We start from the raw sequence: 27,492 nt of genomic DNA on the forward strand, positions 1-27,492 counted from the left end.
TGTTCTTTTATTTCACACCACCTCTCACAATAAAAACAAAACAATAACAGATTTTAAATCACCTTTGTATGTACTTCATTAAAACTGACATTTTGCTGGCAGTTCAAATATAGTATTTCACTGTATTTTCATTTTATAAAATTATAAAATTTTTCTGGACATATGTACACAAATATAGTGTTGGTATATACACACATACATATAAAACACTAAACTCTATTAGTCCATTTCTCTTCAGGTTAGGGGAAAAGGGGATGGCGAGAGCTAGCCCTGCTAGCTGTTTGTATGATCACAACACACACTCTCTCTTACAAAAACATACATTCATAAACACACACGTACACTGACACAGCGGACTTGTTTGACATAAGCGTCTCTAGCTTTAGACCTGGCAATATTCTCCTCACAGTCTCCACAAACTCTTCTTTTAAATCCAGTACGTTTGACCCAACACTTTTTCGGCAACATGATCAACACTTCATCGCATCCAAGCCTCCATTTCCATTCTGCTGCCACTTAGCAGCTCTACCATAGAAATGGCGTTTAAGTGCCTTGCTTAAAGGCACCTTGGCAGTAGTATTCATCTGGTCCTAGTTTTGAACCACCACTCTTCCAGTCACAAGCTGCTTTGCCAAACACTGGCACTAAGCAGGAGAAGAACATCTTTTTGGCCTTTGTCCCTTTATCTCAAACAGGACGACAACATTAAGAGCGACTCTGGTGTAGAGGAGCACGGCACTTTGGGTGATTTTTCAGTCTAAAACTCTTTACTGTCCCTGAACAGGTCAATGCGCAGAGCGAGCTCCTTGAAAGAAGGACGCAGGCCGGGGTCGTTGTCCCAGCACTCCTCCGTGATCTCATGTATCTGAGAGAAAAAGAACGTGAAGAGAGATAATTCAATGAAAGTAAAACAAATTAAACAACAGAATAAAAAACAACAGATATAACAAAAGTGTATGTGAGTGACAGGTGGATCCGATCGGTTCATGTTCCTACCTCAGTGGGACATCCCAGAGGTTGAGGCAGCCTGCTGCCTGATTTGAGGAGCTCAATGAGGTGATAGACGATCAACTGTCCCTGCTTATCGTTCCCCATCATGGACATAAAAACCTGAAAATGACACAACAATAACTATGGTTCCATATCTAAACAGTAAAATGTACAGATCGAGACAACAAGGAGCAAAATATGCAGAGGCCAAATATATATATTCAATGTTGTTGTCAGTCATGGATCACACAAAACTTTTGGCTCAGCCAGTTATTGAAAAACAGAAATACAGCGGGTAAAATAAGTAGTGAACACATCAACATTTTTCTGAGTAAATATATTTCTAATGGGGCTATTGTAATGAAATATTTACCAAATGTGAGAAACGACCCATGCAATCCACACATGCAAAGAAATCAAACCATAGATGTCCATAAATTAAGTTATGTGTAATAATGTGAAATGACACAGGGAAAAAGTATTAAACACATGAAGAAAGGGAGGTGCAAAAAGGCATGGAAAGCCAAGACACCAGCTTAAATCTATTAGTAATTAGAAAGCTATCCTGCCCCTTGTCAGTGCAAATTAATATCAGCTGGTTCAGTCCCAACTGATGGCCTATAAAAAGGTGTCTCATTACCAAGGTGTCACACAAGAAACATCTCATGATGGGTAAAAGCAAGGAGCTCTCTCAAGACCATAGCAACCTCATTGTTGCAAAACATACTGATGGCATTGGTTACAGAAGGATTTCTAAACTCCTAAATGTTCCAGTGAGCACTGTTGGAGCCATAATCCGGAAGTGGAAAGAACATAATTTCACCATAAACCGGCCACGACCAGGTGCTCCTCTCAAGATTTCTGACAGAGAAGTGAAAAGAATTATCAGAAGAGTTGTCCAAGAGCCGAGGACCACTTGTGGAGTTCTTCAGAAAGACCTGGGGTCTGTTTCACAAAGCAGGTTTATTGAAAACTCTGAGTCTGTTAACCCTGAAATGAGGGAAACTCTGAGTTTTCCGTTTCACAAAGGGAGGTAATTTAAGCTCTCGGTCAGTTACCGTAGTAACAGACTCTATGAACCTAACCTGGTCGCGAGCAGGTTTTCTTCAGGAAACTCACAGTTTCGCTCTGTCTCCTCCCTCTAGAAGATAAAACCGATTTGTTTTTATATTCTCTAATATTCTCTTATATTCTATCAATTCGACTTCCTCATTCATTCAGCCCGTCTCACGCGTGTGTTTAAGCGGTTACTGAATTAAAAGAAGAAACGTTGCGTCTCTGTGCTGCTCTGACCGCGTTGCAAAAGTCTTTTATAATTATGATAAAAAAAAATCAAAAGACAAATCTGTGTCAAAGTCATCATTTTTAGATTTCCCACCGCCACTGCCAAGAGCACTCAAATAAGACGCCGGAAGTTATTGGATTTCTTTTTTTTAAACTAACACATTCAGTTTAATCAACATGAATTCTAATGTATGTGAAGTCAGCATCATGTTAGGAAAAAGCTGATGCACATTAAAACAGCCACTGAATGATATTTAATCTGTTTAATGTTTAAAATATGATTGAAGTGCTTCCATGTATGTTTTTTTCTACCGCTGCATTGCTCCTAAATTAATATACATTTTAGCTTCCGGTCGTGATTAAGTATTAAATAAATAGACCAGTTCAAACTTGCGCATTAACTCGAGCAGCAGTTTCTTCCCACGCCGCTTCTCTCTCTTTTGCAGCTGCAGCTGTGTTACTTTATTTTTCTGAACGTCCGCATGAGGATTTCGAGCTCCACTGGTGTGACGTAGGAGGACCTCTTTTTGTGTACCGTTGCCATGGTGAATCGTGGTGTCTGGGCTCCATTAATGCTGACTTTTTACAGTCAGCGTGCACGCACTTAACTCCGGGTGAACCTACTCAGAGTTGATTGAACTAACTCTGATCAGCTGTTCTGAAACCGAAAACTCAGAGTTTCCTATCTCAGAGTAGATCGACTCAGAGTTCAGGGTTAGACTCAGAGTTTGTTGAACCTTCTTTGTGAAACGGACCCCTGGAATTAGCAGGTTCAATTGTTTCAAAGAAAACAATAAGTAATGCTCTCAACCGCCATGGCCTCTATGCACGCTCACCACGCAAGACTCCATTGCTGAAGAAAAAGCTTGTTTAAAGTTTGCTGCACAACATTTGGACAAGCTTGTAAAATACTGAGAGAATATAGTCTGGTCAGATGAGACCAAAATTGAACTCTTTGGATGCCATAAAACACACCATGTTTGGAGGACAAATCACCCCAAAAACACCATACCAACAGTGAAGTTTGGAGGTGGGAACATCATGGTGTGGGGCTGTTTTTCAGCGTACGGTACCGGCATACTTCATATAATTGAAGGAAGGATGAATGGAAAAATATACCAAGACAATCTTGATAAAAATCTGCTGCCATCTACCAGGATGCTGAAGATGTAACGAGGGTGGACATTTCAGCAAGATCCCAAACACACAGCCAAGGAAACTCTCAGTTGGTTTCAGAGAAAGAAATCAAAGCTGCTAGAATGGCCCAGCCAATCACCTGACTTGAATCCAATTAAAATCTATGGAGAGAACTAAAGATCAGAGTTCATAGAAGAGGCCCACTGAACCTTCAACATTTGAAGACTGTCAGTGTGGAAGAATGGGCCAGAATCACACCTGAGCAATGCATGCAACTAGTTTCTCCATGAAGCTGTCATTACCAACAAAGGCTTTTGTATTTTTTAAAGTATTAAATACATTTCATTAAGCGTGTTCAATACTTTTCCCCTGTGTCATTCCATTTTATTTCACATAACTTAATTTCTGAACTTATTTGTTTTGGTTTCTTTGGAAGTATGGATTACTTGGGTTGTTACCAACTTCTGGTGAAAATGTCATGTCAATAGCGCCTTTAGAAATATATTTACTGAGAAAAATGACATGTTCAATACTTATTTTACCCGCTTATCTACAGCGTACACCCGAACACTGAAAGCTGAAGCATAACAAGTTATGCAGCAAAGACAAGATGACGCCTTTAACCCATTGAAGTGCACACCTCAAGGTACAACTGATCAGGTACAGGAGGGAGCAGCAGCAGTCAGAAGCTTTTATGGAACATGAAAAATAATACTCTGTAAGTCAATGACAGGCCTGTACCTCCTACCTAACCTATGTGTTTACACTGCAGGTGTCCTACATGTCTGAAAATGACCTTTAAATACAGCTTTCTATACAAACTCTTGTTATTAAACCTCTCTGTCTTTAGAAAATTATTTTTGCCTTTGATTCATTGTACATGTTGAAAGATCACTCCAGGCCACTATAGCACACCAGCTACACTATTATCTTACATTTAAAATGGGATCTAATGAGGAAGAGTAAGCTATATACACTATGATGGCAAATAATGAGGCATTTGCTTGAATCTGTAGATTGTTGTGTGTTGTAACTGAAATGGACTTCTGCAGGGCTGAGTGCTGCAACATTTGCTTCTGTTTGCACATTAAATGGCTGGAAAATTCTTCTCCTTCAGCATGCTGTTTCTACACTAAGTTCAAAGAGCAGTAGACAGAAATTAAACTGAACTTGCAAAGAAAAGGCTTGTGTGTGTTTATTACTTACTGCAGGAGGACTGCTGTTCTTGTCACTGTGGGTGAAGAGCTCATAAAGAACCACTCCAAAGCTCCAGACATCTGACGCCACAGAAAACTTGCTCTCGGTCAACGACTCAGGAGCGTACCTACAAAAACAACACACCATGTGACTCTTACTGTTCTGATTCTCTGAAAAGGTAGTGGTCAAAGGTGACATCAACAAGAGTCTGACCAGAATATGGGACTCTCTCCCGGCTCTTTGACCATGTAGTACTCCTTGTCCTGAGGCAGAACTTTGGTGAGGCCGAAATCGCCGATCTTCACCCTCAGCTCGCTCTCCACAAGAATATTTCGTGTTGCCAGGTCTCTGTGGATATACCGCTTACTTGACAGGTACTCCATTCCCTGTGAACACAAAGAAAAAAGCATGTTTTTGCATCTGTATCTCCAGTGCTCAGCAGCTCCAGAGATCACGTGACAGAATCAGACGAAGGGGAGTTACCTTGCAGATCTGAGAAGTGTAATGCACAAGCTTCTTGTGGTCGATCCTTTCCCTGTTTTTCATGAGGTAATCTCTCAGACTGCCGAATGGCAGATATTCCATGATGAGACGCAGATTTCGACGTCCTGAGAGAAGCAAAAAAACAAAGTCATCCACAGGACCTAGTCAGTCTTGGAACTTGCTATGATTTCCTTGAGCATCCTGACCCATGTAGAGTACTAGCAAATTCATTGATTAATGAAGCTTCTTTATAATTAAGCACAGATGGGTCCAATGCACATAGCTACTGTAAATGCACTGATGTTATAACCAAGTTTGTGTAAAAAATTGGTGAACCAAAGTCCTGTTTTGCTCATCGCTAATACTGGTGACAATACATATACAGTATATAGGCATGTATTTGTGGTTTAGGTGGCTAATCTGTAGAGAAAGTGAAGAGGAAGTGGAGGCTGGAAGTTCTATACATTGTACACTGATCCTCCAAAATCAACCAAACTCCTCAGCTCAGGAACATCAGCAAAATCAAGGTTTTGATTCAGAGTCAGGTGTACCTGCACTGTAGCAAACGCCTTTGTACTTGACGATGTTCTCATGCTGCAGAGATTTCAGGATCTCGATCTCTCGCTCAAAGTCTCTTAAGTGCTCCGCGGTGCTGTGCTGGAGTTTCTTCACAGCCACGACCTCTCCAGTGTTGTCCTGAAGCGGGTCATATCGACACATCTCCACACTGCCAAAGTTTCCCTTGAAGAGAAGACCAAGTAAAGTCAGCTGTTGTGTTTTTTACTGATTTGTTTTATATATTTCTTATTTTAAGAAGTTCTGCTAGTCTGCTAGTTAGTAACTAGCTGCCAAATTGATAGCTTAATAATTAGGTGAAAATAACATGACATGAGGTACAGACATAGAAAGCCTAAGCATCAAAGTTAGTTTCTTGCAATATGATAATTGTACGTTAATCCACTCTGAACAAAGACACATACTGTAAAATTTCGTGAATAAGACGCACTTTTAAAACTTTGTTTTTCATCTAAAAAGTGGGCTGCATCCTATATACCAGTGCAACCAATATACCAGTATAAAATGCAGAGAGAGGTATTTTATTGTGTTAAGGTATTTTACCCAGACAATGGTGCTGTCTGGTTGTTAAGTGGTGACGTCATAACTCCGCATTAAACTGTTTCTAGGTCCAAGCCGCTACAACTTCTCCTATTTACAATAAGCCACAGTGTGTTTTGTGTTTTCCACGCTGTTTTAAGCGAGGAAAACTAACTTGATTGTTGCTAACGCTTCGTCACAGACATGCACCGTCATGATCGCCATTGCAGCCGACACCCTCACCCGGTGTGTCCGGCAGCTCAGTGACGTCCCCTCCCCAGGCCAGAGAAAAATAGAGAGTGACACAGAGTCACAAGGCACATATGCCACAGAGGGCTCTTTTGAGGTGCAGGACTTCTCCCCTCCAGAATCCCCTGAAGAGCACTTTAGTGTGGTGGAGGACCGTGGTGGTCCCGAGCCCTATCAGTTCAAGCTGTTGGCTCCAGCCACACTAATACCTGAAGCTGGAGCTTTCGGAGCCGAGGCAATGCAAGTGCGCATGCGCTGACTGCGCGTTCATTGACAGGCGTTAACGTTCCTTTAAAAAAAAAATGTATTTCATGATGTAATTTTGTCCCAAACGGTCGTGTCTACGTCACCATCGGCTGGCAAGGTCCGGGGCTGATTTAAAACAGTAGATGTCCCGTTGAGCCATTTCCAACCCATGAAATGCCAATTTTTATATAAATAGAATTGTCAATATTTAACACCAGCATTGATGTGTTTCATCACAGTACAGCAATATAATTTAGATTACAGCTCAAAAAACGTGCAAGTGTGCAGTTACTCTTTAAAATGATGTGTCATCGAACTAAATTGACACTGATTTTCCTTAAACTCTTAGCAAATATTTCATAGCCTTAACTTAGCCTGGGTTTTAGGTTTTGTGCCCTCTGAGGAATTACATTCTCAAAATGCATTAACCATCTGAATTACAGAAAAACACATAGAAATTGAAGAACCATGTTTCAGATTTATTTTAAAGGCAGGTATTTTTTAATGATTTTTTTCCTGCTCAGAAAAGTAGTTTCTTTTTGAAAATTCAGAGAGGGAAGTTATTGTCATGTCACCCTCATTTAGCGAGGTAAAATTAAAAAACATCACAACACAGTTTCACACTTCTTCGTACCTTGCCCAGCTGCTGCAGGAATATGAGGTGTCTCTCCTCAAACTGAGCCGGCTCCTGACTCTCAAAGCCTCCAGTCGCCCAGCCAGAGCCCACTGTCCTGTTTGGCAGGATGTCACTGTCCACGATCAGCTCATAGTCTGGGGAAATCAAAGACCAAAATCATGGACAGCTCAGTAACTCATTAAAACAACATTTATCCTGCTTTCCCTGAACACTGTTTGCTCAGTTTCTCAAGGTAGGCTCATGTCTTATTCACTAATTTCTAACTTCCAGCTGGAGAACATTCCAAAAGTGCTGAGGAACACCTTCAACACTATCCCTACTCCTTTGCTCACCTCATTTCAATTAGTATCTAATGAAGACAGGACCTGAGAGTCTCTATTCCCTGTCATGCCTCTGAAGACACCATGATAAATGTGTGTGTGGTCAGGGGTTGTGTGTCTGAGGACATTTGAGATTCCACACTGGTGTGACCCAGATTCCCTGTTGTGACACCATTAGGGGAACTTTGGCTGTCCGGCTGACGAGCGTGTTCACCAACCTGGTGTGAAGAGACTGTGGAGGTCACGGATGATGGCACGAAATGTTGGCCTGAACGTTGGCTCGTAGTCCATGCAGCTGGTGATCAGATTAGCCAGCTCGGTCCACTTCGGAGCCGGAAGCTGGTGGTGGTCCTCGTAGAACAGGGTTTTCTAGAGAAGCAACACTGAGGGTTAGAATTGTGATGGACAGTGGAAACGCATGTGCAGATTGGTGCACACTAACCTCTTACAGTGCCAGAGCTCCTGTTATATAGACTAATACATGCAGATTCAGTTTTTGCCTTTTATTTTCCAATTTACTGTCTTTTTGGATTTTTCATTGCATCAAAAGAAAACATTTGGATTTCATGTTGCAGAGTATTAAAGGGAAAATATAGAAGACTTTAGTGTGCAAATTGTGTCATGCAAAGGAAAAATATTTCAGCTTCATAAATTACAGGGCGTGCTTTGACCCAGAGTTGGAAGAACAACCTGCTGCTGATGCCAACTGCAGGAGGTTAATTCAGTTTTCAGGCAGCATACATTTTGATCCCGTGAACGTTTATGACAAAGCAGAAGAACATGCCGACCTGCTTATGCATGTAACATATACAATAGTCGACCTACTTCTGTACTCTGATTAAATATATTAGAGCCTTAGGCCCTGTGAATATACAAGGAGCCTCATTCACCTTCATTACACTTTAAAACATATAACAGAAACTGTGATGCAGACTCGCAGCGCTGAGAGGGGGAGAGCACGAGCACAGAGGGAGGGAGGGAGTGGGTGATCACAGACTGCAGAGGAGGACTGCTCCTCTACAGCTCTGATATATATGGAGTATAGACTGGAGTCTCTGTTAACAGTGACAGACAAAGAGCCGAGTGATTTACACAGACGCACGTTATTTAACGTCTGTGTCCTCCCCGTTCTGCGTTATTATAAACTATGATGAACTGATCGCAGGTCACAGCTCTTTTAGCTTATTCCACCCTGCCCTACCTTAGAGTTGTCCAGTGTTGATAAAGGTTTCTCCCCACCGCTGCAGATCTCCCATAACGTGGTGCCAAAGCTCCACTTGTCTGCAGCCAGGCTCAGGTTGGCAGGGTCCTCGATACACTCAGGGGGCACCCAAGGGATCCTCTCAATCAGGACTAATCACAAACACAAACTGTTAGTGAATTCATCATTTTTATTTCAAGCACTAAAAAGTTCAGATCAAAGTCAGTTGATTCAGTTTGAGTTCATGCAGGAATTCAAGAAGATTCCTTCACTGCACATTTCATAAAACAGAATCTATTCTTATATAAAAAGCATTAATAAAGTGTCTTACTGCTCATTTTGCCTCTTTTTATGATATTTAGTCACAGTAAACAAAGTAATCCAATGCAGTCTGGAATACAGAAGGCACCATCTCGATACAATCACAGACTTGTTAAACTGCTGCCACCTACTGATTAAAGAGGTGTATTACAGTTAAGCTGAGGCGAGACATGAACTCACTTTCTTTTGGCAGGACGGTGATGCTGATGCCAGGGTCACTCAATTTGATGAAGGGAGGGTTCCCAGCCCTCCGGTCATCCTCTCTGATCAGAAGAATGTTTTTAGCGCAGACGTTCCCGTGGACAAGATGCTTCTCTTCCTGCAGGGTCAGACATGGAGAGATCAGTCAGACTCTTCAGACACTCTTTTTACTCTGATTATTCCATATTTAAAGCTTTACCCTATCATACAAGTCTTAATCAAGTGGTATGACATTACACTTCACTGCTTGGATATCTGGTCCTTTATTGATTCACGTGTTAATATGTTTTTTGTTTGTTTTTTTCCACTTTCACTATTTGTATTTGTTTTCCCTCCATTGCGAAAGAGACTCTGTTCGGTTAGTTCTGTAAAGAGAATCATTCGCTTGTATTTTCCTTTTCTAACATATTTGTCCAACTTAAATCTTAAACCAATAAATGTTCTTGATAGAGAAATAAAAAAACTACAGCTGTGGGAAACACACAAATTGTTATTCAACAACACTTTGAAATGCAACACTATACACAGACTCCTACCAGGAAGTTCATGGCCCAGGCCAGCTGCTTGGCCACCTCAAGCTTCCACAGGATGTTTATCGAGTTCTTGTTCTTCTTCAAGTAAGTGTCCAGCGACCCGAACTTCACCAGCTCCTGCACCATGATGTCTGAAAGAACACATTATTTTTTAAAGCAGAGGTTAAAAATAATTTTGACAAGAACGGCCGAGTGCTCAAACATATCAATTTCCCCTCATCCTGCATTATGTTATTACCTTTATGAGCCACTTTGTAAATGGGGTTAAGCAAAGCCACTTGAAACGAGTAAGCAGGAATTAAGTGTCACGCTCAAAGAGACTTGAGAGTCTGACAAGGATGTGTTTTTCATCTTTAACTGATCTTTTATTTATTTGGTTTTAAGAGTTATTTCTTATCAAGATATTGTTTTAGAGATTGTCATCAACATTATGTCACAACTGTTTCTGATGCTTTTCCCCTTTTCACTAAGAAAAAATGTTAGTATGTTTGGTTGACAATACTTAGATATGTTTGCTGCTCCTCTGAATCCCCTACAATGTATTTCCCCATAAATCAGTAAGACACAGGCGTGTTTAAAGACCAGCACCATCATGTTGTAAGACATATACACTCACCGGCCACTTCATTAGGTACACCTGAAAAATCATATGTAATCCAACACACCAGCTCAGTCATAAGATTCGCTTTTATGTTGCCTGTAATCTACAGGATTTGTTCTAAGCTGTCATAGAGGTGTTGATTCAATGATATTTCAGCATCAAGGTCATGATTAGTCGGGCTGCACTGAGCTGCATTATAGTCAGAGGGGTTTCTAATACTCCGGCCCCCTCATGTATGTAAACAGGGAGGACTCAAACTTAGAGACACATTTCAATATAATTGAGTTCAGTACAACACCACCTTTAACAACCGCCTCAGTAATAAGGTGAATTTACACACTTCCGACTCAACAAAACAGCCTGTCCTTGGTACACTGCAGTTTAAAAGCAGACAGGCCCAGCCATGGAGATGACCGCTTATGTTGTCCCTGATATGTCTTGTAGCACATGAAGAACACCACATGGAGATGTTTATAAGGTTAAACACTTGATTTTCACTGGAGGGGGTCTTTAAACTCAAGATTGTATCTGTTAAGTGTTCTCTTAAACTTTATTGTAAATGGGAAATATGTCAATGTCAGGTAACAAAGAGTGCAAGTCTAAGGGGCTAATACAGATATCACTGACAGCTAAAAATGCACACTGGGGTTACCAAACATGCTCATAAACCCTAAACAAAGATAGAACTCCTGGGTAAATTTTTCATATTAAAATTTCAGATTGATCAATGCATGCCAACAGATTGATCAACAGTAAACAAAACAATCACATGCAGCCTAAGCAGATGGCTTCAGTAGCAGCTGAAGTCTTGTGAGGTGAAGAGAACAGGAGGCAGGTCAAAGAGGTTCTGGGCCTGGGGATTGTAATCCTCCTCAGAATAGCCCACCATGCGTTTTAATCACTGCTCTGAGCCACAGCCTAATAGAGTCTGGTCAAGATTATAGCGTGTACAGTAGACTCTTGACATCATTACACCGTAATGACATAAGCTCATAACGTTTGCCAAATGAATGCAAACCATATGTGTGCGTGCAAGGACATATGAGGACATGCAGTTTGCTTACTGTGTGTCTGGCTGACTTACTTTCTTCCCCGCAGACGCACACGCCATAGTTAAGGATCAGGTGCTTATGGGACAACTGACTCATCATGCTAGCAGCTTCAAAGAAAGACTGCGGTGCAGAAGAAGACAGAGAGGATTGTGTTATTTGTGCCCTTAAATAGACAAAAAGGTAAACTGATACAAGCAAACAACTTATTATTGTCGTCATTTTCAAATACAGTCCCTATTAAACAACATTTAGGTGCATATATAAACATGTTAACAGGTTTTGCTTGTTGTAATCATTCCTCCAGTTCATACTGGCCATTAAAAGATTTCATCCTTTCAATTTAAGTGATGGGAGGCAACATCCACAGTCCTCAACCTCTGCAAAAATACATTAAAAAGTCTCAGTTTTGACAAATTAGACATTTTCCAAATGGTATTTCCCAAAAATCCAGGAGCTGAGAGCACCAGCTGGGCGTAAAAATCTTTTCTCTCGCATCTGACTTAACTACGACCGACTTCTTGATTCGAATTTACACCGAGTGCACCAAGCATAACTGACACCGGTCGTAGCTGCGCGTGCATGTGAACACTCGCAAAGCAGTGACTGTTGCCAAGCAACACACTTCTCCACTCTCTAACTTCTCCTATCAAATTTTCTACAGGAGATACGGATAACACAAACCAAAAGTAAAGTGAAATAAGGACACTCATGGAGTTTTATGCAGAACTTAAAAACAACACACAAATAAACAAAAGCTATCGCCAGGGAAAGTGATCACCACTACAAGCAATAATGGTAACCATGCCGTGTCCGAGATATATTCATCATGTCCCCCACGGTGTTTTGAAAGGCCCCGTTGGCATAAAATCTGAGCTCAATCAGCATCTGCAGGGAGGGGACAGAACCACACATCTCTCCAACACATGCTGTAGCTGAGGGGAGAGCGCTTCAATTAATTCAAACAGGACTTGTATGTAAAAAAAAACCCTTTCGATTAGCTCACTCTCTCTCATCCTGTAAAACAACAACGCGCTGACATGGTGTTTTGCTTTTAAGTTTTGTGACTGTTACTTTTACCGTTTGTTTTACCGTGGATTTAAGTCTGACTTTCTACATGAACACCTGCTCCATCCTAGGCTTGCAACACAAACTGGGCTTAAGTCTTACTGGTGCAGAGGGTGCAATTTAAAGTCTGTAGTAACTTTCAGCTCTAGGTCAGACGTAACGTTACATACAGGTGTACGCCCAGCTGGTGCACTCGGCTCCAGGACTGTGGATTTTGTACCCAATCACTTATATTTGAAGCACTTCTTCATGTCCAAAAGCTCAATATAACAAAGAATGTGAATGTCTGGAATTTCTGCTCAAAAAAAGTCTGAGATAATCAATTCCCTTTTTAAGATAAAGTAAAATTAACAATCAGCCATTGCCTGAATAAACCAGCAGTTTATCCCTTCTCAGCCTTAATGAGCTGTAACTCGCTCCTAGTATTCATGCCTTAATATACCACAATGCAGACAATGCAGAATCAATTAATATTGAAATCTTTCACTTTCACGTGCTTTACTGATAACAGATTTGTGGCTGCAAGCCGCCATTAACAAAAAAAGAAAGTTGCAAAGCTTGAAAGCCACAGACCTCAGAGTAATTCCTGTGGGCTTGGTCGAGAACTTTCATGACTACTTCAGTTTGGTGCACGAGTCCGTAGTCTCCCAGCTCCTTGCGGACCCCTTTAAAGATCTTGGTGAATGTCCCTTGACCAAGACTCTCCATCTGAAAGGGGGATCGTTATTTTAGTTTTAATTCAATCCCAATATGATCATTTCCAGCAGGTGAATATCTCTGTTCAGTGCATGTCGTGTTGATAAATGCACAAATAGCTTAGTGCAACAATGGAAGAATGCTCAATATCATATATTATCATGTACAAAATTGATGGTTAGATGAAGCATCTAAAAATGCAAACTAAGCTTACAAATTCCAGATCTTCTTTCCTGATCTTGTGAAACACCATCTGACTGATGTTGTGTCGATGTAGTGACGGAGATGGAGGCACTTCAGAGCCCTTGTTGCTCCTGCACACGAGGAGGCAGGACTTTTCTGTTGGACGGGAGAAGACAAAACCATCTTACCAAAAACAAAAAAGGCGTTTTCAGAGTTGAAACAATTTCAGTCAAAGTGACAGAGAAAAGTTTAAAATGATGAGATGAGTCAGAGATAGAGTATGTGGAAAGTTGAAATTCTGCATTTCGTCATGATCAATTTCTGTGAAAATGGATTCGCCCCATCATCAGATTGTTCAGACGAATTCCGGCTTGATTACGAAAGCAAAATGACTGGTAAACCATTGAGTCACCCTGGTTGTTTGTATCTCTCTCGCTATAAACGGCTGCCCAGAATCCTGGCTTTACTTTAAAACTTTGTGTATAAGAAGGTTTAGGGGGCAATAGATAAACACTATCCCATGCAGGCCAGATGATTCTTTTTTAGGGGACAATGTTTCTTAACAGAATCCAAATCGTCTTTGTATTTAGCAGCATCTGAAAAACACCTACAGCTGGAGGCCCACTGACACCAGCCTGATCAGCCCAGCTTAATATATTTGCTTGTAAATGGAGAAGCCCTGTGTTTAGTTAGCAGCCTGCGTGCTTGTTGAAATATCACTGGTCGAGTAAGGATAAAAAGAGGTATTTTTCTCTAAGGGTAATTAACATTTTCCTTTCATCCCTTTTGCAATTCACAGAGCACAAGATCTATTCCTCCTCTGCCCCCTGCAATACTGTTCACTGCAACGTCATTGTGTGCATCAATAGGAAGTCTGTCTATATTTAAAACATTTAGCCTACTTTAAAGTAATAATCTCTAAGATTTTCATGTTAATAAATGTCTGTTAAGTCACTCTCTATTGCCCAATGAGGTAACACAATGGTGATTGGGCCTATGGCCCACTGATGAAAGCCTTTGCATTTGCAGTATCACAGACTGGGTGTCTGTGGCAACTTTTGCTGAAAAAAATCACAAGCGGCGCCCAGTTAGTGACGCGTTTTTCATCAGCCAGCAGTGGTTGGTCTGCCAGAGAGGGTAGGCGGAGCTAACGCAACATAAAGTGGCTGCTTTTCCGGTCTCTGCAAGTGAGTAACATTAATCTACTATGGCTGAACAAACAAAGAAAAGATCGATGACTACAGATACAACTTCAAAAATAAGTGAAAATTCGACGCTCAGATGAAGCAAACAGTCTGAATGGGAAAGCGACCGTCAGCGAGGAAAATCAAGAGTTACAACTGGAGCCAACCGTGGACGTCACACATGCAACACTGTCTGGATATCTGGGAAGTGTGCTCCTGCAATTACCGTTTATCGCCACAGTTGCCGCCAAAGAGAACAAAACTCTCGATCTTCAAGATTACAACGTTAATATACAGAAAGGACATAATTGGTCATTTTCAACCATTAAAGTAGCATTTATTCCAGAGTGTTTTTTACCTTTGGATTTAGGAGGACAGCACTTGCTGAATTGGAAAATGACACTTTCCGAGCGCACAGTTTCCTTTTGGTAGCAGGTGAGTAGTTCCTGCAAGCTGCTGAAGTTTCTTTTGGTTCCACTGAGGTTAAACTCCCCGCTGTCAGACCTGGTTATCTGGCAGTGCTTGTATTCTACTGCATTGTACACCTAGCAGACACAAAGAGGAGAGGCAGACAGTGGAAATGACAAGAATTTGAGTTTCAAGCAAGAATCAACAGAAAAACGACAATAACGTCAAGATTTTGACGCTGTACGCCAAAACTGTGTACTGAAGCTGAGATATCCTATTGGCACCACTATCAGCATATTGCCCTCCATACACAGCCTGAATTCTGCATTCCACTGTATTTATGGCATGAAGTTATCAATACACATGCTGAAATGTGCCAGCTCCTACTGATGACTGTTACCCACCTCAACGGGGAAAGTCAGAAAATACTTGTTGAAGTCTTTAGGGCTACATCTCAAAATGTACAATCCCCTTTTGTTTCCACATTTCTGAAGCCGGCTGGTGGCGAACTCCATTCTGCAACAAAAACACAACATCGAATAAGAGTTTGAGCAGCAGAGAAATAAGGTATTACCTACAAGGATAGGACATAAATAGAAACAACCTAAGGAATGCGTATATGGAAATATAGATGTATATTCCTTCTGTAAAATAATGTTGTACTATTAAGTGGCGACTTTGGCTGCAGCTACAACAAACATATCTGCTGCAGTTCAGCTGTTAACATGGAAAGAGGAAGATGTAGGAGTGTGATGATGTAAAATAAATCGAATTTGTGGCTCAGCTCATTTGCACTTCGTTTTATGCATGGCTAATCGCTGTGTCAAGGGGGCATGACTATTGTTTTGACAGTTTGGGAAAATTAAATTAGCTTGTGAGACAAGCAAGGCAGTGAAGGCACAACAAATTAGCACAACATGGGGCTGCTATTAAGTTAATGAATTTAAAAAAAATGTGATTTTCTTCTTGATTGGAACTTGACGTTTTAGAGAAAATGGCAGCTTTTACTAATGCTGGTGACATAAACTAAATAAGATTTGTTTGTTCCACTCACGAGATGGGGCCATGGCAATGTGAAGCGATGGCCTCCACAAGCCGGGGAGGAGCAACTTCTTTACAAAGGTAGTGATGTGCGTCTGTAGTCAGCCGGTAGTAGCCATCGATGAGGGACACAAAGGAGAGGGCTTCAGACAGGCTGGAGAACTCCAGCTCCTGAGTGAAAGAAAGAAAGTGACACATAATGAGTCAAATTCCAGCAAACTCCAACTGTCCACAATCTGCGTGTTATAAAACTCATGTTGCATAAAAAGCTTGGATTGAAACCAAGTACTTCTAATTCTGTGCCCGGGGATCACTTAGAATTTCCTTTTTCCTTGCTTTGTTACAACCAAGTAAAAAGTCAAACACTAAAAACATGAACTTACCAGATTCTTGCCATCTTGTTTGTTGATGGTGACCACTCGACTTTCTGCAGCTCCCTCCTTGCTGGCCTGTTTGATGCTGATGTCAGTGACATCAGGGAAGTCACATAAGGTCTGCAGCTCCTGGACAAAGAGCATAGGGGGCAATTTTGGTTGCAAACCTACAAAGAAGTGATCTCAGGAACAAATATGGTCTTTGATGTAACATTTAAAAGCATACAATAAAAATATTGTTGAACTGGGAGGCATATTCACACATCACAAGTCTGTGAAGTATAATCTCAAATACAGTGCATGCTTTGAGACACAATGCTCAAAGCACTGTCGGGAAACAGTGACACTTTAGGCTGTTAGGAAATCTGTATGACCCATGTGATCCATTACTTCACTATTACTAATCCGTTACTTTCTATGTCTTCAGTGTTGTCCTCATTTTAAAAGGACTCTGTAGGAAAGTCCGTCCAACATGTGATCAGCATATATCACAGCACTGAAACACATTGATACCAACCTGGTCAGAGTCTTTTAGTTTCTCTCGACACCACTGGATTCCACTGTCGGCTGCCACCAGGATGATGAGCTGTCCGCTGGACGGTTCCCTGACCTGGAAGGTCTCTGTGTAGAAGGCCTTCTCTAGGGACTCCATGCTGATGAGGTACTTGAGCTTGAGGTCGCGTGCTGTGGTCCGACACTGACTGAACTGCTGGATGAAGCGCTTGAAGCGGAAGCGGATTCGCTTGCGCGTCAAGAAGTTGCAGTCCTGGATCTGCGCTCTCACGTCCTTCGGCAAGAAGGACTTATAGCTGGAGATTATCAGAGGGAAAAATCTTATATTGTGTTTATCTTATGCAGGTATTTTAAGTGATCAATATATTTTATGTAATTGTGATTCTGGTAGAAATTAGGTCAAGGCTGTCTTATGTCCAGCATCTATACAGAGTAGAAGATATGAAAAGTTTCACACTTTTAAACTATGTCATTGAAAAAAAACAACCTCTCTAAGATCACACATTTGGATCTCAAATACTGTTTGAGTTTAAAAAAAAAAGACAGCTCTGACAGTTGGCTCTGAATGATCTGACAGATACTTCCTTTTGTTTTCTGATTCTCTGAACCACTTTTCCCTTATGGAAGTGTTACATCTGGTAATCATCAAACTGATATATTTCATAGGATCATAAAAGTTAATCCTGTACAACGGTTTGGTTTACAGTAGGCATTTAAGAAGATTGGCTTGGTTTCATAAACAAACGAACAACAAAAAAGATTTGTAAAATAAGTGTCAATAATCCCGGAAATAAGTTATGGCATCAGTGCTGTAAGCCGGGTTATGTAACGGAACCAATAACACCATTAAATCAAAGAACTAAGCGGGGGTTATTTTCAGATAATTCCCCAAGAAACACATTTGTTCCTTCCTTGTACCTTATAGTGTGGTAGATGTCGAGCGGCGACATCTGTCTCTCCTTGGCTGTTCTCGTCATGTCGAGGACGGCCATACCGAGGCACTCTTCCTGAGACTCATGGGAGTTGGGGATCTTCACCAAACCATTGACAAAGTCATTCCTCCACTGCACACACAGAGGGACACAGTCACTGTTAGCACAACAGGTAAACCCATCTAAAGACACTTAATGCAAACAGGTGTGTCACAGCATTCACTTGTGTTTGTCTATGTTTGTCATGAACGTGGGTAGAGTATTTGTATCCTTCATATAAAAAAAAAAACAGAACTTTTTGGGAATGTTACATAAACAAGATTCTTATGAACATGTACAGAATATATTATGTATATGTTTGTGTTTGTATGTTGTAGTAATCCCCAGGCTTCTCAGCTCAGGCTGCTGTGAACGCCAGGTTTCACACAGTTTTTTCTACACGCTGCACTTTATAACGTCACAAAGTGCATTGCCATTGATCAGCCGGACAAAATTGCAGCGGGCGTTGGAGAGCTGGCCAATCAGAAGAAAGTGGGATTGTAGGGGCGGGGTTTCTTAAAGGGACAGAGCTGATTGAGTCGTTTCAGGCAGAGGCTGTATGAGGGCCTGCACAGAGCAGCAGGGTGAGATACCCCCCTTTAAGCATGCAAGAACGTGGCCATTTGAACCAAACAACTGCACAGAGCATTAGAAGATGTCTCTCAGTCGCCACACTGTGAGGCAGCAGATTCTTTAAGGTACAAATGGAGCAGCCACAGAATGACTGTAAACATGAAACTTATTCATCTATTGATCAGAATCTTAACGTTTTCCTGACTTTATTTAGCCAGTCATTCATGACAATTTGCACATAACAAACTTCTTCATCATCATGAGCTTATCAAAACCACAAGAGAAGATAAATTACAGATAGGGAACAGCTGTACAACATGTCACTGAAACAAAACAACAACAAACTTGTTTTCTTTTCCCCACACAGGTCCGTTTAGAACCGATGATGCAGGATGAAAGCTGACCAATGAATGAGTTTCCTGTCAGTTTGTCTGACGTCTTTTTCTCTTTGCTTTGATTGTTTAAGTCCATGTGGAGGTTCACTTATGTATTTTGCTTTGGTCCACATGTGTACACAACTTTAATTATTACCTCTGATAAATAGCCTCATTAAAATATTTATAAATGTTACAACATTTGGAAACAGAAACGCTTCTGTTGTTGCATTTCTTTACTTTGTCCTGCGAAAGAAGAGATAAGCTTATGCCTTGGCCTTAAGCTTATCTTATTATTAGGCCTTGAGAAAATATGACTACGTGCGACAGCCCACCACTGACATTTTAGACCCGTCTCGCCTCTTTAATGTTAATGTCACGGAAAAAAGATCATTGACGAACATTTTTTGGTCTTTATTTTTTTTTAACGAAATTAACACTGCTTATACCCCTTGGGGGGGCAGGGGCGGGTGTTGTGTTCCCATCGTTGCCGATCGGAGAGGAGGCGGGTCTGAATGCTCATTGTAACCTCTCCCACTAAGCAAAAAAGCCAGGTGTTGGCGGGTTTTTTGACCAATGGCAAAGGGGCTAGAGAAGTATTTTTAAACCTCCTTTGGCTACATTTGTTAGTTAAAAGTAGCAGTTTTTTTCAATGAGATCTTAGCAGATCTTTTATTCATGTTTGTGATGGACATCACGTCTTTGTGTCCAGATTTGATGAAATTTTCAGGCGCATTTCAACAACAATCTTACTGAGACAGTAAGAATTTCAAAGTACCTTAACTGCCTCACAGATATTTCTGATTCTGCTTCATCACTCAGCCAAACTAAAAAACTTAACGTCTCCTTTCACCTCACGCAGAATTCTGCATCACCTCTCTCTCTCCACACCCCTCCTGCAACAACCCCACCCCCCAGGAGAGGCAGGCCTCCCTGAATGAAAAACCCCTGAGAGACCCTTGTTGTTTTAGTTTATATTTGCTACAATAGTTTTGACAACAGAATTTTGATTTGTTTATGTTGTTCTTTTAGTTAACCTCAAACTGGCAAATGCAGTGACAAACTTCCTTGCCGGTCACAACAGCCCGATTTAATCACAAACACAGGCGCTCAGTTCTGTAATAAACCGCAATGAATTCAACATATCGGGCACAAAGCAAAACACAACATCTGTCCGGAGTGAATGCACGCATATCTAATGGCTTAATGGCTGCAAACAAATAATGTGCATCACCCCCAGATGACCCGCGCAGCGGTGCTTCCCATCTCCCTTATAGGCTTTTCCCGAGCCACAAGCGCAGATTTCCACAGGCATAAATCCACATAATCCTTTAGTTCACTAGAGTTCAGCTCCAGTCATATTACTGGCTGGAGTAACCTTGGTTCACCTGTACTATACAGACCACTTTCACTGTGGGTGAGACACATAGTGACTTGACTGAGGGCTGCACGGCTGTGATGATGGAGCTGAAAAGTTTCTATTTCTGTCCTAAAACATATTCTACAGTGCTGCTCTGTTTTTGTGAACCCCAAAACACAAAGACAAACACTCAAACTGCCAGTACAGGCACAGCAATATTAACAAAATACTCCATTCAAGCAAACTAAACCAGAGCAGACTTTGTGTAACCTCAGTCATGAGTTTGGTCTACTGCCTGAAATGGGAAACGAGACATATTGACCTGTAGGGCATTAATAATGTTGTACAACTGTGAGCTAATGTGGCAATCGCGGCCAGATTAACCCATAAGGAAGCCCTGGGACAGAAATGCACAATGGACCCATACTAAAAAGAAAACACATAAATGATCCACAGCGTTGCCCTGGGTAACATGTTTCTTACACACAGTATTTGGCTCTGTATTACTGCAAATAATTCCTCTCTGCAATTCAAGGAAGAAGAAGTCCTCAAGAACACACAGACTCCTGTTAAAGACATGTTTGATAACAATTGTAATTTTACAAAATAAAAGTTTGCATGTGTGGCTTTTTTTTTCAGTCAATGACCTGGGGAGGTTGGTAAGTATTGGGAAACAGACAAACATGTATCACGGTTCATCTTACTCCCTCCAAAAATAAGCATTTGGTCAAATTCATGAAATCAATAGACACACTTAACGTGGGAATATCCAAAGTCTGAACGTCTGGCTGCCTGTTGTATGAGTAATCAAGTCTTACTGGCATCCTGTTAAGTCATGTAACGGATCCTAGTCATGAAATTAGGCTTCAACTTTGGGCAGTTGATCATTAGTGGTCATCTATTTTGGTAAAATCAGCAAGTGGCTGCTTCTTGTGAAAAGAATTAGTTGTTTTTTACGTCTATAACTTTATCCCAGAGCTGCTGAACTCTGTATATGTTCACTTACCCATATTACACAAACTCAGTTTCACTGTTCTGTGCTTGCTGATCAGTTTCATTATTAATTCTTCAGTCTCTAAAATGCCCCAAAATTGTAAAAGATGCTCATCATAAGTTCCCTTTTTGTCCGTGTTTCTACCAGTCCGGTTCCTCTCTTTTAGCCTACGTGAGTCTCATGTTGCATGCCGGATGTCTTTAATATAATTTAAACATTTCCAGCGGACTACTTTCTTGCTTTTTCAAGTCATATCAATGTCTATTTTTAGTATGTAATCTGACAGAATAACGTTTTCAGTTGGATAGTGAACTTAAGTCAGCAACAGCCCAGCTTGCAGTTGAACTAGCCAAAGAGTATCAGAGGGACATTGTTTTTTAACCAGAAACTGCTGGATTCAGTGTTCTCACCAGTTTTGATTACATGTTTGTTTTGGAGATGAGGAAACCTCTGTGGAAATTTGGCTCCTGGTAAAACCCTTCTGATAAATGAACCCTGAAGGAATCCTAACCTAACACACGTTTGGCAAAATCAACTAATTCTAACTTCCTGTCATCTGAGAATCATCGATTTTTCACGTGAAACAGCTCTGTGCTGTGTTTTTACCAAATTTAATCTCTGTTTGTTTTGGAGAAGAGGACACTCTTATAATTTGGCTCCCGGTTAAAACCCTGAACACTGAAGGGTCAATTTGAGACTTGGTTGGTAATGTTCGCAGCCTGCCATGTTGCTCTTGCAGGCTCTGTGAACAAGTTGAAAAACAAAATGTAAAGACCACAGAGCCTCTTCAGGGTCTTCTCTGCTGATGATTTGAATTGTCAGATTTAAGTGGGCAGCCCTGGTTCAAATCAGCACTTGTGTTATGTAGTGGGACTGTCTGCTGAAATGCTCACCTGAGAGAAGAGGTATGACATTACAAAGTCATCGAGGACAGGACTTTCTGACCCCTTGGCGACCCCATGTCGATATGCTTTTGATGCCCCACCACTGTACCAGCCAGGGAAGTAGTACCTGTTGTAAAAGGTTAATAAGGAAAACACATTAGTGGCAATCATATTTAAATGTAATATTGGAAAAGATATTCGAGAGGCAGTGCCACATAAACTACCTTATTCTGAAAATCACATCTTCTGAAGCCGATTCGTCAAGCTGGAAGATGTGGTTGGGTGAAAACCACAAGTGATCTCGCTCTCGGTAGAGACCAAAAAGGCTGCAGTACAGAGGTGATATACCTACAGCAGACAGAGGAACCACATTACATTCTGTCAAGTTAGACTTCATTTAACAACATGCAACTTAAACCAAAGTTAGTTATACCGGTGTTTCCCACAGAATATCTGTGGCAGTGACGGGTGGGGGTGGGCTCTCTTTTCTGCCCCAAAACACTTACACCTCTGCTCTCTAAAGCCCCTTTCCCACTGGTCAAATAACCCACTAACACCCGTTTTTTTTCTGAGTGGGAAAGGTTACAATCGGCATTCAGACCCGGGTCAAATGACTCTGCATGGTTAGAGTTAATTATCGCCTCGGCTCCAATCAGCAATGATGGGAACACAAAATCCGGGTCAACACGGAAAAGAGACAAGAGACGGCATTTATTAGCGGGTCTTCCCGGGTCTGAAAAACTTGCACACTTTAGTGGGAAAGGGGCATAACTGCACACAGTGGCCTGCCCCGCTTCGCCCCTTTCTGTTGTGTCTCCCTTTATGTGTCTCATCAGTATGTTCTCTAAAGTCACCTGAGTAACACAACTTGTGTTTTCAAATTGTTTCACCTGCATTTCTGTTTTCACAACAGCAGGTGAGATGTCTTTGAAGGAGGCTCGTTATAAATGACGTAGTGTATTCAGACCAAGGTGGTAGAGTTTGACATCGGCATCAACTAGTTGCACTGAGAAGCCTTGACGGCATTAGAAAGTCCATGTTTAAGAGGAGATGTTGCACCCCAATCAATGCATGCACAGGGGAGACATACCAGAGGATAAGTCTCTCTCTTACTCCCTTTGTGTGTGTTTCTCGACAGAGCCTGTGTGGAAACCCTGCTTGCAAAAAGGTAATGGGGAAATTGATCACTAATAGATCGATCACAGATGGATGAAAGAAAAATACAAAAATTGGTTGAATTGGTGAGCAAATATATTTTGGGGGGGGTTATTAATATTCTTGGGCAGCCCACCCAAAGAAAGTCTGTATGCTGTGTTTTACTAGCTTGATCCTTGATGCCTTGTTGCTCTGTGTGAACCACTTTACTTCTGTACAAACAAACTAAAGCAAATCTTCCTGTAGAAAGTGTTAGTTCAGGAACAGGAGGAGTACTTTAGAGATTATGCTCAAGCACCCACATTGTTTCTACTACCAACACATGTGAACAAAAGGTCACTTAAGATTGTCTAAAATGTCAGCTGTGTTTGGTTCATCATCAAACACGTAACATGCTATTCTAGCCACATGCAGGTTAGTGTAGTCCCCCTCCCCTGCACGGCCCTGCTCTTTGTCTTAGTTGCACAATATTTTCATTGACTCTTAAATTTTACTTAAGTTAAAAAAGCTAAGCCACCATATTATTATTTTCCCTTAAACAGAGTAAAGAAAGTTACACAAACTGTAAACAAAGCATTGAGCCAACTGAACAAGCCAGCGATTTATCTGTGGATATGTTTCACTGTGGCCTCTTGATAACCTTATCTCGGGACCTATGCCCCGAGTTACAGCAGAACACATGAATGGGGGTGCATTATGCAGGCCTGCACAGCTCGAGCTACTCACTGCATGCCTTGGCTGCGTCTATACACAGCTCCTCAGCCACATAGTCCCCAGCTGGGTAGCTGAGGAAGCTGCAGTTGCTCTCTCCTTGGCTGCTGTGGTAGAAATGAAGTCTCAGAACAGCAGAGGCTAGACTTGAGTCTGGAGATTCCCGATGGGCGGTCCCATTTTGGTGCACTGCAGGGCAGGTGTCAGTCTCAGTGTCCATGGTTGGCAGGGAGACCATAAACAACAGGCAACCTTTAAAGAGTTAAATGCAAAATGTCAGCAGAAGGAATGGTGGCTTCTTTTGTCTGCAGAGTGTGAAGAATTAACTACCGCGATCAGCTAGGGTACATGTTCTCAACTGTTGCATAAACTGTTTCCAATTCAATTCAGCCATTACATAAAACTGAAGTGCAGAGGAATCATTGTCTGGAAGGAGGTTATAAAATCTGTAAATCTAATTCAAAAACAGGGCTACTTTCAGTGTCAGTTATGAAAGAGGGCAGACAAGTTCCACTTTAAAGGAAGTATTGAGGCTTTTAGGCCTGCTGTATGAGTTTCAAATTAATACATTTAGATGACCTATTTAGGTTATACGGCCTAGAATCTGTGTACAGTTCTTATTGGCAGATGTAAATATTTTGTTCATAGCAGAGGCAAAGCCGCTGCTATTCAGCCCTTCTCCCCCTGCCACAAAGACAGTTTTATATCAAACTGAAAGCTGAATTATGGATGTTGTATTTCTTTCACCATCATTAGTTAGAACACACAAGGCACATCATTGTTGTTTATTTATTCATAGCCATCCAGCAGCCATCCTCGCTTGAAATAAAAACTACTCATCAGACTGGTTTGAACGGGACAAAAAAATCCCCTTTTTTTTTTTGAGTATAAAAAATGTAACACAATAAAAATGACTGACATGAGTTGTATTGGAAAAAACAAGACAGAGAAGAACATCATTTTTAGGTACTTAATGGAAGAAAACCGCAGTTATGCAAAGCAGTGGCTTTAAATGCTATTGAATAATCCTGCTGTGTCTCACTTTCCCACTTAATATTGATTAACACTGACAATTACAGAGCAGTTTTCAGACGAGAGAAACTTTTCATATATATATATATATATATAAGTACGGTTGGAGAAACTTCACCTCTTTTCACACTCCAAGAACTGAGAACTAACACAGTTTTTAGAAAGGCATTTAGCAGGGCAGTGGGCGTGAAAGGTAATGACATCCGCACTGACTTAAAATTGTGGAAAACCCGGGGGGCGACTTTGATTTATCTTCCTAAAAATTATTTTTCTGATCATTCCACTAATGGTGAAGTCTATAAAACGTAGGCATGAGTGATATCAGAATTCTCGCCGATATTTTCCAACCCTTTTGGCTGATTTTGATATATTGGGCACATTTTTTTTCCACTTAATTGCAGAAAACATCAAGTCTCCCCTGCAGTGGAATTGATATCGTGCCTACTCTTATTATAGTGACCCACTGCAGATGCAGAAGTAACATAATACAGTGCTTTTTAAAATGTACACATTCACTGGACAAGATAAGATAAGTACTTAAAATTAGGTTATGTACAAAATGTCATATTTATTTGTATGTAACATGTTCTTCAAATAAAAAAGTAAAATTCATACAACTTAGACAAACTTGGATGATGAGATTTGGGCCCTTATCGCATGACCAATGCTGAGCACAACCTTGCTGTTTCGGAAACTTTGAAAAACATACAGCTGCTGTCTGTCTGCTGCCATACAGCAGACATCTTGCACTCTTCTTCACACTTGACTGAAGAGGCGCCGTGTTAATGTCTCAGCATTGCGTCAAGGAATCATCAAGCATTTAGGCATAATTAAAGCGTTGTTTTATCGACGGAATATATCAGCAGAAAAATGCCAATGCCAATTTGTCATTTTCAGGCCATAATTTGCAGATACCAATAACGTGCTGATAACATCGTGCATCCCTAATAAAACGTCAGAAAATAGTGCCAAATGCCATCTGAGAAATCACAATTTTTCAGCTCCCAAAGAGCCCAAGGAAATTGCAACAGTCCAAAACATGATTATTCAATTCACAACATAGTAAAACTGAAAAAAATATAGAATCCATTTGAGGAACTGAAAATAGTGAGTGCTCAGCATTTTCACTTTGTAAGTGATTTTCAGTTGATCACTGAAATTGTTGACAATGCATTTTCACTGTCTATCAATCACTCCTTTAATCGACTAATCGAGTAAGCACCTATATTTTGTATTAATTGGTAACAGAGAAACACTACGCTGAAACATGCAGCATGCAGTTGTCTGTATTGACATTTCCCACAGACAATGTGAAAGAGGATATGAAACCCATGACATTTATAGTGGATTTAATCTCAACTTCTGTTAAACTTCATTTTATGCAGAGCTTAAAACTACAGTCAATGTGCCCCATTAAGCCCCAACGTGTTTAACTTTCAGGAGCATTTATATGTACATAATTGTATTTACATTACCTACATTATAAGTGTAATATTTGGACATTAGACATATCCTACTGGAATATTCAAGACTGTGAAATGAAATGTGAAAATTAAAAATACCTCTGTAGTTTCTGGTTGGTGCTTGTTGTTCTGGCAACTTTTATGCTCACATAAGAGATGTTATGTAAATAAGAAAATTCAGAAATTCAACAGTTTCAGTCAAATATTTAAGTAATTGCTGCAGAACAAATTCACCAAGGCCCTGATCTTGTGTGCTACCGTTAGCTAATGTTATAGCTTCAATAGATTAAGTTAACGCTAGCGGCTTCACAGACCTATATGAGTAAACGTCAACTGCCATACAACCAGAGCGTGCAATGTATGTCAGTAACTTAACCGACCAACGTTAGCGGTTTGTGTTGGCTAATGTTAAAATATTAAACCAAATAAAGCTGTCAACAAATTATCATTTAATATGAACACTTACTTTGGTGGATGAGCCAGACGTGCAACTAGCTGGCTAGCTCGCTGCTAGCTTCCTAGGCCAGCGCTGCAGCACAGGACGAGCGACAGTTTGACAGCAACGCCCAGACACCGCTGCTCCAGTCCTTTCAGACCACAACTTAAATAACCACCCGAATAAATGGCAGTTTATTCAATGACCGAAATCCATCTGGAAATATCATTATTCCCATATTGCATTCAGCTGGCAAACCTGCAACATAGGTAACCTCTGGTCAGCCTATGGTTGCCCATCTCACTCCGGAGGAACTTTAGCCGTCTATTTTGTCAATCTTGTAACTTAAGCTAATGCTAGCTAAAACCACGTCGGGCTCCGATATAAATTGGTCCGAGAACACGGAATTCATTTGCAGGCAAACTTCTTTATGTCCCGGAACATGTGGCTTCAGCAGTACAATGAGTGTTACATTACTGACATCGCGTCAATTGAATTCCTTTAACTCTGACACTGGTAGCTAGCTAG

The 27,492-nt window shown here is 41.0% G+C and overlaps 1 protein-coding gene across 2 annotated transcripts; it reads right to left on the reverse strand.

Moving 5' to 3' along the window:
- jak2b (Janus kinase 2b) lies at positions 1-27,492 on the reverse strand. Of its 2 annotated transcripts, XM_069682615.1 has the most exons (24): positions 26,995-27,492; positions 24,049-24,285; positions 22,392-22,515; positions 22,177-22,294; positions 17,930-18,075; positions 17,016-17,307; positions 16,508-16,627; positions 16,138-16,295; positions 15,488-15,599; positions 15,034-15,220; positions 13,523-13,647; positions 13,186-13,320; positions 11,580-11,667; positions 9,898-10,025; positions 9,341-9,479; positions 8,840-8,991; positions 7,857-8,007; positions 7,316-7,452; positions 5,643-5,832; positions 5,092-5,216; positions 4,822-4,994; positions 4,618-4,735; positions 997-1,110; positions 1-865 (listed from the first exon to the last, which is right to left on the reverse strand). In XM_069682615.1, the coding sequence occupies exons 2-24, from the start codon at positions 24,269-24,271 to the stop codon at positions 758-760; spliced, it is 3,363 nt and encodes a 1,120-aa protein (XP_069538716.1). In that variant the 5' UTR covers positions 24,272-24,285; positions 26,995-27,492; the 3' UTR covers positions 1-757. The 2 variants fall into 2 exon arrangements, with proteins under 2 accessions (XP_069538716.1, XP_069538717.1); XM_069682616.1 differs by lacking the exon at positions 26,995-27,492 and having other exon boundaries at positions 24,049-24,263.

This window comes from Semicossyphus pulcher, unplaced genomic scaffold (genome assembly GCF_022749685.1).
Source record: "Semicossyphus pulcher isolate SPU_LCO1_2020_fin unplaced genomic scaffold, fSemPul1.0.p SCAF_6, whole genome shotgun sequence".
Classification (NCBI taxonomy): Eukaryota; Metazoa; Chordata; class Actinopteri; order Labriformes; family Labridae; genus Semicossyphus; species Semicossyphus pulcher.